Below are 15,410 nucleotides of genomic sequence, written 5' to 3'. Positions count from 1 at the left end.
CACACCTGCATTGTGTAGGGCAAGCAGCAGTGGGCTTGAACTGGCATGAAGAAAGCTTCCCCAGCGGTGGCTGCAGTGAAAGGGTGTGTTGCTTGTGAAAGCTCAGGTATCCTCATCCATGGAGGTCTCTGAGAACTGTCTGGGCAAACATCTCTCAGAAAAAAGCTTAGCTGACTGTGCCTTGAAATGGAAGGGATGGAGGAGAGGCATGTCGACTTAGTTTTCTATGTCAATGAACTGGTATAACTCTTGTGGTGCTTTTAAGTTGTGTAAATCAATTGGAAAGTTTCCAGGAATGAAGTGCAGTTAGAAACTGATACCATTCAGAAGGATGAAAACACCAAGAAAACTCCCCACAGCCACTAGTTGTTTTACAGCATATAAATATATCATCTATATTTCCCAAGTATCCAAAATTTGTACATACTATCTACTTTAAAAACGCAAATGTCCTGCGATTACACTGTCAGTTATCAAGAAGGAAATAAGACATTTTTAATAAGCAATGGAGGTAGTTGCTGTTTTGTTGGGTGGTGGGGTTTTGTTTGTTTTAGTTTGGATTTTTGTTTATTTTTGTTGTTTGAGGGTTGGTTTGTTTTGGTTCGTGTTTTGTTTGTTTGTTTTTTTTCTTTTTTTTTTTTGGTGGTGTTTGTTTGTTTGTTTGGGGTTTTTTTTTGTATTTTTCTTCTTTTACCCCATTGTGTTTCACGTAGTAGGATTGCTGCACTTGTGTTTAAACACAGAACAAAATTTCGTATAGCTTTTTAATATTTTAGCATGGTAGTATTAAGCTACTACTTCAGCTTAACCTGTTGACAAATCCAAGGCTTTTGCCTGTGCATACTTTCCAAATTAGTTCTGTTTGGTTGGTTTTCTTGGTCATGTTTACTTATTGTGATGAATTTTATTCCTGTAAAAAACTAGACTTAGGTCACAGCCTTTATACCTATCTAACTTTATTGTTAGGCTGTGTGGTCATACATATAGGTTGTTACATCCTTTACCAAGAGTAAAAATCTGTTACTGTTACTGAACAGAAAAATGTGTGAGCAGTAAAAACCATTAAGCTTACTTAATATCAACTTGGTTAATCCCCATTTTTCTTCAATGTGTTTTTTGTTTTGTTTTGTTTTTTCCAAGAGTCAAGTCGAATAGCAGTGCTTTAGTATTAATGCTTTCATTTAATTTCAGTTGAATATTAAATTATTTTCCATTAAGAGTATTTAGGGTCAGTTTTATCAGCAAAATTTGCTGTGGAAGAAACTAGATCAAGATCCAGTCACCCTTACCACCAAAACAGTTTGTTATGTGAATGCTCATCTCATGTGTACTTTAACCCTCATTCTGACATCTATTCTGCAAATAAATTTTAGAAAAAAAATCAGTCTGATTGTTGTTTGCTTAGTTATGAAGAGTATTATGAAAAAAAGAAGAAACGACTGAGCAGTTTCTGAAATGGTGAGCAATACATGTTTGCCGGTCAAATCCAGCCCTGGCAAACTTTAGTGAGTTGAATGGTTTATGGCCTTTGTGGGTTGGGACTTGGTGTTTTGCCAGATTCCCACAGGCTACACACCAACAGCCACTAGAAAAATACCATTGATTACACCTGTAGTTAATGTCTTCATCAGAAGAACCACAGACTGAAAGCATCTAAAAACTGTAGGTACTTTCTCATCACTGTAAGAATATCTGTCAGGAGGTGATGATGGTATTGTGTTATGAAACTTCAGCTGCTGCTCCTCATCTTTTATTTTGCTGGGATTTTAATCTGCTTCCTCTGTCAAGCATTAGATTTTCACTAGAAAAACCAGCTGTGGGGCCAAGGTATGACAGCACGACAAGATGAACATCAGTAATTCTTCATGCACATGCTCTTAGCTGTTACAATTGAGGGGTAATGAGGGTTTTTTTCAGCCACAGTAAAAAGGGTTCAACATAAATTACTTCATAATTTCAACAGACTGTGTGAATGGCACCAAGAAAAGAGCACCTAAAGCCATGATATTATGGCTTATTGCATATATACTAGTTTTGTCATGTATCTGAAAGCCACATTTGCTGTATTTAGCTGTGAATTGAGAATGCTGTCACAATGTTATCCCTCAAGCACTGATTATGGTGTACATCATTCTGCATTCCTGTAGACTGGAAGACTTGTTAATCTGTTAGCATTTTAAGAACACATTAGAGACTACAATATGTAACTTTATACCTAAAGTGCCTATGAAATATGTAGAAGTGAATTTTGTTTTGTCTGTCTGTGTTCATCAGTGGTTGAACCATTTTTATGGTTTTCATTTCTTTTGGACTTTGTTTTGTTTCAATTTTTTTTTTTTTTTTTTTTTTTTTTTTTTTTTTTTTTTTTTTTAAGCATCTCTTGTTCTCTGTGGTCATTATAAGGCAGTGGATTCCAAGCCCCACTATAACATCAGTCCAGGTTACTAGAAGTTTTTTTTTAGTTGGAGACTTTATGACGGTTAATGAAGAGATTAAACTAGGAGGTAAGGAATAATTTTTGAAGATTTTGGGCCCAGCTGGAACAACCTGTCACAGAAGGCATGAAAGAAGGCACCTTGTGTGCTCTGAAGTTCCAACAAAGTATAGGAGGTTTCTGCTGTCAGACTCTAGTTTTCTCTTGCCTAACTACATTGAAAGAAAGAGGTCCATCATGATATGGAATTTGTTGGAAAAAGATTGGTAATAAGGTAGTTGAATTTACTGTAGGTAAGGGGATTCTATCTGTGTCTGGAAGGAGAGAAAACAGATCAAAATAGGGAACTGCAGGATGCCGTGGGCTGCCAGAATGCGTGAACCTGGAACCTTCCAAAGTATTTACTCTTCAAGCCAATGTTTGCTCTTTGATAGTTTATCAAACTCAGAGTGACTGTCCTGTCTTGGTTGCCATCTCCCGTGTCAGTGGTAGGGATATCTAAAGCTCTGTCTGCACTAGATATCTTTTATTACTTACCTTTTGCTAGGAGAGACACAGTGACATTGCACTGTCAGTAAAGAGCTCTGTGTTTATCTGATAATGACTTACAGTCTCACTGCCAAGTGCTTATAGCAGCAAAAAATACTGTGAGGAGTGCGCAGGTATCCTGCCTGCACTGTGAGTTGTCTGTATAGTATTTGGGTAATTATAGGACTTTATTTTCTCATATTACTTTTTTAATTGACTCTATATATTCTTTAAGTGGTGGTTGAAAGTCCAGTGGTTCCTTATTTTGATTATTAATCACAGTTCAGTATCACTAACAGAAATGGAAACTTTCAGTCCATTTTTGAAGTAAAATATTCAAACTCACTAAAGAAATGAAAGTAATTTGAAAGGGCCTAAGCTGTCAATTTCTTCATTTATTTGTGAAGCTGCATACAATATATCTGATGTCTGCATAGTAACATTTCTAATTAGCCTTTGAGCTGGTGAAGCATGATTTGAATGTGTATTTGCAAGTTAAAAGAGTGCTGGAGTCATTCGTAGTTAGAAGAGAGTAGGTGAGCCCCAAATTTTATTATTACTACAGTACTTTTTATTTTACAAATATTTTCTTACACAAAAGGCAATGTGAGTTGGATGACTTACGTGAAAAACCTGGTGGTTTTGGACAGTGGTAATTAAAGAGTTTCCCCTAAAGGAAATGCCTGTGGGATGCCTCAGAGATTATTTCAGTAGCGTGCTATAGCAGACTAGGGCACAGCTTTTTTGTTCTTACTGCATTATGTTTGACTGACCTTGCCATTGATGGCTTCTAAGATTTAAAAGCTTTGTTAACAGAACTCCAAAAACACTCAAGACATTTCCACATCCTTTTTTTGGTGATAAATGTATAAACTCATTCAGATTTAAATTGACCTTATATGGAATGTATCAACAATCATGAAACTTTATTAGGTGTCTGTAAAAAGTCGAAGCGGAATGGTATTAGAGAAGCTTATGGGGTAATTGCAGCTTATATATGGTCATGAGAAAATTTTCCTTTCTTTTTAATAGTGCTGCTTGATCAGCGTAAGACTATCAATTGTTACGTGGCCTTAGAGGTCAAGGGTTGTTGTTTGAGGTCTGGGTGGAGGTCTGTCCTTGCACAGTCATACTTTTCTACCTCTACAGGGTCAGGAGAAATAGTGGCAAATTTAGAACCTGCTGGGTAATTTCAAGCGTTTTTTAATCACTGACTGCTTAGTAGTGGGGTTTGTAGTTTCCCATCAGAAGCAGGAGAGGATTGTTCCTGCGAAAGTCTTTTTAACACTGAAAGTAAAAGATGTCCACAAACTTTTCCCAGTGTAGGGCTGCCTGTTCACAGCCGTGCTTTATGGTGGTAGCAGCAGGGGGGTTTACCAGCTAAACTGCTTGTTACATGAGGTCACAGGAGAGACGGTGCTGGTGAAAGCGACTTTTGCTGGCAGCACTTCATGGTGTTGGTTTTGCCCACCGCAGATCCAGTGGATGCCTTTTCTATGGAAGAATATGTATGTGTGGAAGCAGTGAGTTCTTTATTTTCTGGTGAAAGCAGCCTTTTCGTTTTGTCTTTCTTTCTTGTATTCTGCTTCGAGAAGCTGTTCCTGAGAAGAGAAATTGTTTTTGATTTCATTATAGGCGTGACTCAGAAGACCAATGTGCAACAGCACATTTTATATATGTATTTTAAATAACAGTTACTTTGCTAAGTGTCACACGTTGCTATCTTGGCATAAAAAAACAAATAGGTCTTAAGAAAAATGATGTGAATAAAAATGTTAATCTTTGGAGATCAGCTTTGGTCTCCAGTGTCCTGTTAATTTAATTTGACTCATTCCACTACTTCAACTATGTAATTCAGACCTTAACCGTTATGTTTCATCTCTGGTATTTTACAACACTCTGCAATATGAAACACCTTTTCAGTATTGAAAATGTTGTAGTGTTACTGTTCCTGCTGCATTAGTACTTTTTTTCCAATAACTGTGTAGTGTAGCAGGTCAAACATTTGTAAAGATATGTATTTCAGTATTTCTATGTATTTTATATCCTAAAACTTTTCCTAGCTTCTTTGAATAAAAAAAAAAAAAAAAAAAAAAAATCAGAACATAGATTTAAATAACTCATGAACTGTTGTTTCTTTAGTTTTATTAGAATACTTTTTTCTTGGATCTGTTATGTAAAGTGTTCTTTTTCATTCTATTTAAGTGCATGTAAAATTATGAGACTGAACCTTATGAAGGCAAGTAACTGTGAAACTAAGTTTTCATTTAAGAGTTATATGTATCTTTATTTGATTAGATTATGAGAAAGTAAGAATAAATGGAGTTTTTTCTTCTGATAAATTGAACAGTTTTGTTCTGGCAGGTCTAATGTGCTGATTTAATGGATTTTGTTGTTTGAGTTTTTTGTGTGTTGCTTTTTTGTAGCACATTTTTGTAATTTAGTATGGAAAATAAACATTTCTGGCTTTCCCAGTGTCTTTCACTGCTAAAGGCCACTCTTTAAAGAAGCTGTGAGTGTAAATGGGTTTGAAGAATAAGGTTGAGGTTTGGGGTTGAAAAAAAATGTAAAATTTCAAGATTTCGTGCACTGGTACCACAATGCAAGGCGTCAAAATGAGGCAAATACCGTGCATGTTAAGTAGAACTACTCCATGGAAGAAGTATCTTTCCTTCTGACTGCACAAGATGTATGAAATAAATATGCTGAAATGACTTGTCAGAGCTAAAATACTATGTGGCAACTCTATTTTCTCTTTTAAGGTAGTTTAATTCTCATCTGTATCACAATATTAGCAAATGAATAACTGGATGGAAAACCCTTCCTTGTCTTGCTGAACTTTTTGAGACTGCCTGACTTTCTGCCCATGACCAAGACAAATACTCAGTTACTGCGTTTGTCAGAATCTGGAGTGGTTTTCTCTTGAACTCATTAAACACCCTAACCATTGGACTGCTGATGTCTCAGTATAAAGTCCAACTTTCCTCTTCCACAACACTGTTAGTCCATTACAGATAAGGTACTTTCATCGCTGCAGGAGTACCTGCCTGCATACCGTGCATTGTGGTGCATCTCCTTCATCTTCTGTTTCTGAACATTTCAGTGTGTTCTTTTGGCAATTGTTCAGTATGTTTTAGGATGTGCCTCACATGTTTGCAGAATAAAGAAAAATTAATTCGGAATACATCTCATATCATCACTTCTTTTTCTACAGCTGACAGTAGATGATTAATTTTCACATGCAAATTGTACCTTTAATATTCAATGCTAGAAAACGGCTCCTATTGAGTAATTTACCTGATATCACAGGGCCCAAATTGGTAACTATCGATCTCTGAAGTCTGTCTCGTTTCTTTCACACTTGAGTTTTCTTTGTCTTGTGATCCATTTGCTCTGGCACCAAGACATGGTGCAAGGCAATCGTTATGTGGTGAGCTGTGAATGTACTCAAATAGTAACTGGAGTCTCAGCTAAAATAAGTGTATCAATACAAAATTTTTATTGTATTTTCTATGTATAAAATGAGAACGGCATCACCCCCCAGCATACAGGGGAGCTGTAATCATGCACAGTAAGAGATTGTGAGGTACTCAGGTGCTATAGTGACAGTGACCTCAGAGGTCTAGCAGAGTGAAATAAGAGAAATGCCATTGATTTCATAGTTGCCTGTATTTCTCTTAATTTCTTTAATGAGCCAGGCTCATAGTTTTGAGGGGTTTTTTTTAGACCTTTTTTTTTTCTTTTTGGTAAGGGAATTAATTATGCATATAATGGCATAATATTTAAATAATAAGAATTCCAGTATAAGGCTCTTTGCTTACTGCTAAACCTAAGCTGAAATCTTATTTGAACAAACTAAAAGATCGTTGTTCAGTCTTTCAAGGCAATGCTGTGTTCTGAGCTACTGGAATCTAGAGTACCTGTGCACCTGCTTTTGCCTACTATTACAGAAGCCTTTATGAATTTAGGAGACAGATTAGATGTAACTAATATTAATTATCATAACCATCAATGCTGTCAAATTCTGGATGACTGACCCTTGTAACAGTCCTAATGAAAGCAAAACCAATACAAAGGACTGGTACAACACAGGGCTGTTCTTACCAGGAACATTGTGTTGTGGCACTACCATCTATCTGTGTCACTATATAGGTAAATTAGAAAAAAAATAAATCTATTCCTAGAAAGGATCTTTGCTTAAAATATTTCATCTCTAGTTTTTATGTTTCAAGTTCATAATTTAAAATCATAGAGTTATTTAGCAGTAGAACTACCTATATATACTCCTGCTTTTACGTATTTGTCAGTGAAATAAACTGGATCACTGATTATAGTAAATAAGAAAACACAATTTGCTAGCAGAAGGTGGGTCTTCTGAGGTGGTGCTTTGATTCTGTTAATATTGCGAATGTGTAAGGAGGTATAGCTCAAGAGATTAGACATTAAGCAGAGGTCTTGGAAACAGAGATTTGATCCCTGCTGTTCTAACACTGTGTAACCTTTGCCATGTCGTCTATTCATCATGTACCTAAATTTCCTTTGTTTAAATAGTAGTAGCTCTGCTATGCTGACTAGGGTGTGACGGTAATAAATGCTTTAGAATTTTGAGAGTCTGATTCTGTAGTGTTAGGAGACACAAGTTGATAAACGTAATGAAACAAAGGTAGAAAAATGAAACAGATGAAACTATTTGCTTGTAAAATGAACTGTCTGCTGATTGTATTGGAAACACAGTTTTTTGTGGTTTCGTGACTTTAAAATCGGTTGTTGCTGACAGACTGCTTCTTTTCAAGTTATCTGAAGGGAAAAGTAAGGAAAATTTTAAAGAGACTGCGATAAGGACATTGTTTTCCAGCACTCTACTGTTCCATAAAGTTTATTTTTTACTCGCAAATGGAGGAAATTTTGTATTTGATATATAGAAGGGTTTGTGGTTTCAGGCTCATTATATTTGTGTTTAATTTTCATTTTGTAATATTATATTTGCAAGCCCATTCATTCCAGTGGCATTAACCTGTTTAATATTTTTGTTATAGAACAATTATCAGGTGTTTCTGGATGAGTTTCATGAAGTTAATGTTGTCATGCTTGACTTTGAAAAAATCAGAGTTTTAGGCAGCAAGTAAGACAGATGTTTCTTCTTCTACAGGGGACAAATGCAGTCACTTGCATTTCTGGAAATATAGTGTTAGGATAATTTTTAAATTAGCATTCCTTGGGATGAGATAAACAAGAAATTAAAAGATTATGTCTGCTTTTTGAGCATTTTTTAATTGAAATTAGAAAGTGCGTCCTAGAAAAAAAAAAAAAATCAGCAGAAGAGTTATCCACTTTCTGAATGGTGACTTTAGATGTGGGTTTCCTAAGATTTCAAATCAGTTAAGTGGAGTTTATCCAACTACTTTTCACTGACAAAAGCACGAAAGCTGTGTTTCTCTATATTATCTACTTTATTCAAGCCTTTGCATTCCATAGGTAGCAGAGCAGCTCTGTAAAAGTAATCACACTTTCTAATTCCTTTCTTTTTTTTTTCTTCCTTCTAACTAGAGTCTGTGTGTATTTACACCACCAGGAGCTAAAGAAGGACAACCGCGGCTCATTCCTGCAGGGCCCATCGCACATGGCACTACAGTATCTGCTTATGTAGCCAGATCCAGAAAAACGGTGTTAGTAGAAGATATTCTGGGGGTAAAAAGCTTTCTCTTTTTAATGAGATGCTTACAGCATGTTCTTAGAATGAGAATTTTGATGCTGAAATGTATATTGAGCTGACAAGAATGTCAGTCAGAATTTGGGTTATTAGCCAGGACTTTGATCTCTGCGTACATTAGTGTAAAGCTAGAATACTTACAACATCAGTAGACCTACATCAAAGGCACACTAATGTAACCGATATCAAAATACAGGCCTTTGTCCATGAAAGGATTCAGAAAACCCTAAGGTGATATTCTTATAATTCTTGGCACTCTGCATGTCTGTACTTTTTATTTTTTTAAAAAACTTCATTCTGGAGTTGCATCTACGCAATTGTATCAGACTAGCATTTAAACTGTACTTTATGAGAACGCTTTATGATCAGCTGGTTATGAGAGCATCAGGGAAGTTTAAATTCTCTTTTCAGTGTTTTCTGTTCTTTTGAGCTCTGTCCAGAATAACAATCTTTAGATACTGTGGCTAAAATTGGACATTGCTGTCTCTATTTTTAAAAAAATATTTGTTAGGAAATGCATGACCTTTCTTGGGCAAACACAGGCTATAAACGAATTGCTAAATGCCTAACGTGGGTAGACTTAAAAAAAACTCAAAAACATAAGGCAGAAATCACTTTCTGTGTAGTTACAATCAGTTACATTGTTACGTAAGATTCTATACATAATCTATAAAGATTGTATATGTTGTTAGTTTTTTTCAGTCACATGTAGGGATTAAATTGTCACTGGTAATTTCCAATCAAGATCATGATATCTTTGTATATGAGGGTTGTATGTTTTGATTTTACATTCATAATAAAAACAGGGAGAGTTAGTGCGGAAGAGTTTTGGACTTTTTTGTTGGTTTACAGTATCAGCAAATTATTGAATGAACAGGGAGCTGGATTTTGGTGACATGGTTTGCCTTCCAGGGATTTTAGGAGAGTCTCAGCAGTGAAAGGAAGCACTTGCTGGGCCTTACTTTTTTTCTTTTGAGGGCAGAATTAAAAAGTGAAATCAGGAGGCTCCTGTTGCAAAGTGCCTCCCACTCTCTTTTTGTCTGTCATTTGTTCCCAGCCATTCAAATTGATTGTCATCTTAGTAATTAAGGTAGAGGTTACTTGCTGTTTTCTTTGAGAAAGGAGAGATTTTGATCAGCCTTGAAGGAGTGTCTGTCGTGCCTAATCACAGCCGGCAGGGAACATCTGGCAGGAATCAAGTATTAAAGGATTGACGTGTGACAGAATGGGTCTCTCACTTGACATAGGCTAGTTACTGCCTTGCTAGCTGTAACACCCTGGTGGTGTCTCAGGTCTTTGTGAATTTTCATACATGGGGAACTGAAGCTATAAAGCCTTGGACATTCCCTATATAGATAAAAATTTAAGAATTTGGGTCTGTTATAGCAGCTGGTAGGTTATTTTCATATTCGTTCCTGTAACTTTTGAACCAGCTTATTAAGGATGCATAAGCAAGGGAAACAGAAAGATTCTTACTCTCCCGCTTGGTAACACTGAAATCTGAGCAGTCCACTTCATAATTACAAATGCTTTGGGGTATTTTTTGGGGGGAGGGGGTGGTGGAGTAGTGTTGTTTAGTTGGGTTTTTACTTAATCTGGACTGGCATTAGCAATTAAGTGCTGTTTTTGCTGCGTGTAAGATTAGAGGAAAAAGTATGATCAAAATTAACCCAAAGTTTGGTCTAATATAAAAGCTGATTCCGACTTTACATCAATAAGGTTATCTCTACATGTAAATTAATGCTTAGACTTTTATTGAATTTTTTTAGTACATGCCTTAATACTGTGTGGAAATTATACTAAGAGGTATGGGGTTTATGAGTGTTATAATTTTCCTGCAGATTTGATCAGCTGGGAGAGGGAGGAAAATGTCAGAGTGTCTTTCATGTTAATGTTATGATATTTACATTTTATCAGTTTATGTTTACATTTTATAGGATGAACGATTTCCCAAAGGTACTGGACTGGAATCAGGGACTCGTATCAAATCTGTTCTGTGTTTGCCAATTGTCACTGCAATTGGTGATCTGATTGGTATCCTGGAGCTTTACCGTCACTGGGGCAAAGAAGCCTTCCGTCTTAGTCACCAAGAGGTGAGCTCACAGCCAGCCTCTCCCCACTTCCCCACAAAGGTCACCGCTTCAGCCCCTCCCCAACTTTATTCTCTCACTCTTCTCATGTGTTTCTAACCTTGTTTGTACTTGATTTTTTTGTTCTCATCAAATATTACTCATTCACATATACATATACAAGTACAGGGACACCTCAAGCATTTTGCCTTATGTTCTTTTATGGAAAAGCAGGTTTAAGATTTCTCTGTTGATTATAAACTCGCTCTAGAGTTGTTCAAGAAGTTAATGCAGAGCAGGTGAATGAAAGATAAGTGTAAATCGAATGTCAAAAACCGAAATCACTTTGTATAAAAAGAACACTCCCAAGTTATCCTGAGTCTCAATTTTAACTTTCAAGTAAGGTTTTATTTCAGTATGGAAAGACTGGTTTTTTTTTTTTTTAATTTTTCACCTTTTTTGATGTGGCTTCTTAGTGAATGAGCCCTATTGTTAAGCATGGTTTTGCGACATTGTAGCAACTGTACATCAAGTCTGAATGCTAGGTCTCGTAGGAGGGAAAAGTGATTCTATTTTAAAAGTGAAGAGCAGAGATTTCATGTGTTTGCATCCGCATTTGTACCTCCACACACTCTCAGGCACCAAGATATGTGTGTCCAGGTGATATTTCCAAGAGTTGTGCACAGAGGTACAGATATCGAAGTAGTCTCTCCAGGATGCCTTGCAATGACATGGAAGACAAGGGATGCCGGCTGTTGAGTCCTTATGTCTCCTGGTTTCTTTCCTAGGTTGAAAACCATGTGCTGGTTTTGGGTCAGCCTTTTCTTTAGCCTCTAGGAGCTGACATCTTTTGTCTCTCTAGCCTGTCCCTTCTCTGTGAGTCATCAAGATTTACTCACTGTCCTTAGATGTTCTTGGAAACTGTGTGTAGATGTGCTGGTACCTGGATGACTGGCTAATCTAGGTGCCATTCATAAAGCTCTTCTCTACTTTTACTTCTGATGCTTCCCAATCCAGATATTTCCATTCATAACCATCTTCGTATTTCCGTGACTGTTATCTATACTGCATGGTTTAAAGCGTTTGTATAAGGCCTGTGTAGTTATGTTGTCCATGCATGTCCATTTGTCAATACAAAGTTATGAGTTGTTAGCCACGTACAAACAAGTTTTAACATGGAGCAGATGTCTCAAAGGCTGTCGCTGTATTAAAGGTGTTAGAAGTGCATCTTAGCTGTCACATCTGGGTGAGGATCATTGTTTTGTCCAATCTAGAAATTAGGATGGCTCTTGCATTAAGATGAATGTACCATTTGTTTCTGTCTCTGCCCTTTCCCAGGGAAGGGAACCTGAACACAGGGGTTAGGACAAAATGGCATGAGTTCTAGCCAGCTCTGTTGTCTGGATAGTGGTATAAGATGCACCATGGAGCAGTTTGGCTGTACTGAACTGGAATTTTTATTGTGAAAAGAACAGAAAATGTGCAATCAAGAGATATTAAAACTAGCCCTCTCAAGGAAATAAAACCCCACCAATATTTGTCAATTGTATATTCTGTTTATCAGTAACCTGGTTAGCCTAGCATACATGTGGTGCTCGTATATGTATATTAGCTGGGCAGTCACATCACTTCAGCCTCACTGTCACAACTGGTATTTTTTCAGCAGCAAGCAGAGGTCATGGTAGGAGACTGGATTAGTATGGTGGTGCTCACAGAACAAAGAACTGGCATTCATACAAAACCAGGCTTCGTTAATTCTGCTGCTTACACGTAACACATTTATTTTTTATAATTATCCTATTACATTAATCAATCTAAAATTCAGATAGGTCTCAGACATACATTATACTGTGCAAATATGAATCTTTTGTGTTATATGAAATACCTTCTGTAACTGAAGTTCATGAATGTTCTGGTTCGAAAAGAGTGGCTGCTAAACATAAGTATTTTATTAGTAAATTAAAAGTATTTTAAGGTCACTTTTTGAGTGCTCTAAAGCATTCTTTTCATTTTCAGATTTCAGAAAGCCTTTGGATACCATTAACAGTTTTCATAAAATGTGTACAATTTGTTCCGTTTAAAAAAAAATAAAATTAAAAAAATACCTTAGGAGGGCATGCAGCAGCAGACCTCTTGTACTTCTGTCCTCTGTGTTCTTACAAAGCTCCTGTGTTTCAAGGACAGGAGATTATGCAGGGTAGCACATCTTAGTTAACTGCAGTTTACATGACATTTGTTTGAAATGTTGCCTGGAAACTGTCATACTTAAAACACTAGTCTTGAGCTGAGGGATCAGGTCTGGTTCTTCTGCCACCAAAGGGGCAGTGAAAGAAACAGTGCCTGTTTACAGCTGGAAATAGCTGTGACTGAAGAGATACAGCCCCAGAAAGCTGTTATGCGATATTTTATTTCTATGGCAGATACCTTTCAACAATATCTATAATGTAATTTTTAGAGCCCTCGGCTCAGGAGATGTTTGTTTTAATGTTGTATTTCTAAGATGATGGGTTCCAAATACTGCTTCTGAAGACAATTGGTAAGCCTTTTTTTGATGCAAAAAATGATTCTTTTGTGACTGAATGTGCCTTAATAAAATTGAAACACTGAGACTTTCACAAAGTAACTGTCTACCTACAAATCGTTACTGCCTGCCAATCTAAAACAGCTTGGTTAATTTACTTCACATCTGGATAGAGAAAAAGAGCATGTAACTGATGTTTTTCAAGGTTTCTTCAGTTAGATTCTTCTCTTTTGTTTCAGGTTGCAACAGCAAATCTTGCATGGGCTTCAGTAGCAATACATCAAGTACAAGTAAGTGTGGGTGGTTTTTCATTGCATAACTCTTCTACTAGGACTTGATGAGTAGGAACATAGATTATGATCAAATCACTACTAAAACTTTGATTCAAGCCCCTTCCCTGAACCTGGGAAAAATGTTAACATTTTTCAGGTTCATTGAGCTAGTTTTCCTCGACTTGCAACCGTGGATCAAATAACAAACAGTATTTTTACTAAAGGGAAGAGAAGCTCTAACAAAGTAGATAAATAATTGTTAAAGCAGAATGATAACAATTTGCAGTTTTGTTTGGGTTTTGTTTGCTTGTGATACTGGATTTTTTGTGTGTTTGGGGTTTTTTTTGTGAGTGGTGGTGTTTTTTTGTTTTGTTTTGTTTTTTCTTTTATTTTTCTTGTAAGAAAGCAACTGCTAGGCCAACTGGTTGCTTTCCTCCTGCTTTGGTGTTCAGCTTGAGATTATTAGGTGTTGCCTGCTAAGACTACTTTAAGCCATCCTTGCTAGCTGCTTTGTGGTCCTGTACCTACTCCCACTAAAGATACTTGGTGCCATCCCTGGTCAGGTGCCTAATTAAGCTCCACACAGTGAAAGCTGCTCTAGCAAACTCCAGCAGCTTTGGTAATAGGTTTTGTTACTTCAGCTACTAGAAGACAGTAACACAGAAACTAAACATATTCTATCAGCTCACAGAAGATGCTAAAATAGGGTCTTCTCTCAACTCACAAGAAGTAATTTTTAAGGTGTCTTTCATACAAGTGGCAGAAGACTTGCACAAAGCTTCCCACTTTTCTTTTCTAGACTCTACCATTTACCACCTTGGTGCTGGAAGTCATTGACTTTCTTTGGGATCATCCTTTAGTCAAGCACATTTAGGCAGAATTAGCAGATGTACACTATTGTGTGCCAGTAGAATTGCAACTGCATGATGTTTTATCTTCGTCTGGCAACGACTCCCTCTTTAACTGAGAAACCTTTCACACCTGCAAAACAAACCAGGAAAGTTTAGTCCATTGGTCATTTTAATTTCTCTCCTCCTAAGCAGAAGGCTTGCCCTTCCCAAGTTTTTGCATGAGAAGAATGCAAGAGTTTTGATCTGACGTTGGGCTGTACCTACCAGGCTCACAGCTGGGCTTTAGGAAGTAGTGTGTATCAAGAAGTTGTACCTAGTTACCTAATTATATGCAAGAGAAAGCCTTGTAGATATAGTTTGTAATATTTTGCGTATTTATTTATATCTGCATTGCGCAGATGAAAGAAATTACTAGTTTGGAGTAGTATTTTATTGTTAAAAGGTGCCAACAGTAGAGGCTTTTTTTCTTTTTTTGACCTCAGTGCTTCCTGTAGTAGTATACAGGTGTACAATTGTACCTTAGATACAGAGTTTGCAATTACGTGAAGTAAAAATATAGTTCAAAACTTTGCTTCATCTAACACTTTGCTTCTGAAATACAGTGTGCATACTGTTTTTCATGTTCATGCTGATTTCTCCCAAAGATAAACATGTATCATCTGCTACTTAGCTAAAGCTTGCCTGATGTCAAGTCTTCAGTTGTGCCTACATGCTGCTTTGCAAACTGGAAAAGAAGTGGTAAAAGAGTATGGTGAGGAAAAAAGGAAACAAAAATATTCAGCAATATTCTGAGAAGAGACGAGGGTCTGGATAGGGAAATGTAGTTGAGCTGATTCCATAACCACATTCAGTGGCAGCCTTTGAGGCGGCGTGAACAAATGTAACAACCAGTATCTTTTGGAGAGTCTTAAGAAAGGTGTTACTTGTGTTTGACAGTTTTAACTCAGCAGCTGGCTGAGATTGCAGCCCAGTACACAAATCCAGCTTTTCATTTTATACAGTCCTGTAACATATATATACTAGCA

The 15,410-nt window shown here is 36.8% G+C and overlaps 1 protein-coding gene across 2 annotated transcripts in view; it reads left to right on the top strand.

The window, feature by feature from the left end:
- The window catches only part of PDE10A (phosphodiesterase 10A), a 380,239-nt gene that overhangs the window by 317,901 nt on the left and 46,928 nt on the right, over positions 1 to 15,410 (top strand). For both annotated transcript variants that reach the window (XM_065057593.1, XM_065057592.1), the window contains exons 6-8: positions 8,510 to 8,650; positions 10,610 to 10,765; positions 13,502 to 13,552. In XM_065057593.1, coding sequence (XP_064913665.1) covers positions 8,510 to 8,650; positions 10,610 to 10,765; positions 13,502 to 13,552 — 348 coding nt within the window. The remainder of the gene's footprint in view (positions 1 to 8,509; positions 8,651 to 10,609; positions 10,766 to 13,501; positions 13,553 to 15,410) is intronic.

The sequence above is a fragment of the Columba livia genome, chromosome 3 (genome assembly GCF_036013475.1).
Source record: "Columba livia isolate bColLiv1 breed racing homer chromosome 3, bColLiv1.pat.W.v2, whole genome shotgun sequence".
NCBI classification, from domain to species: Eukaryota; Metazoa; Chordata; class Aves; order Columbiformes; family Columbidae; genus Columba; species Columba livia.
Note: the sequence above shows the minus strand (reverse complement) of the source record. Positions and strands in the feature narration are given on the sequence as shown.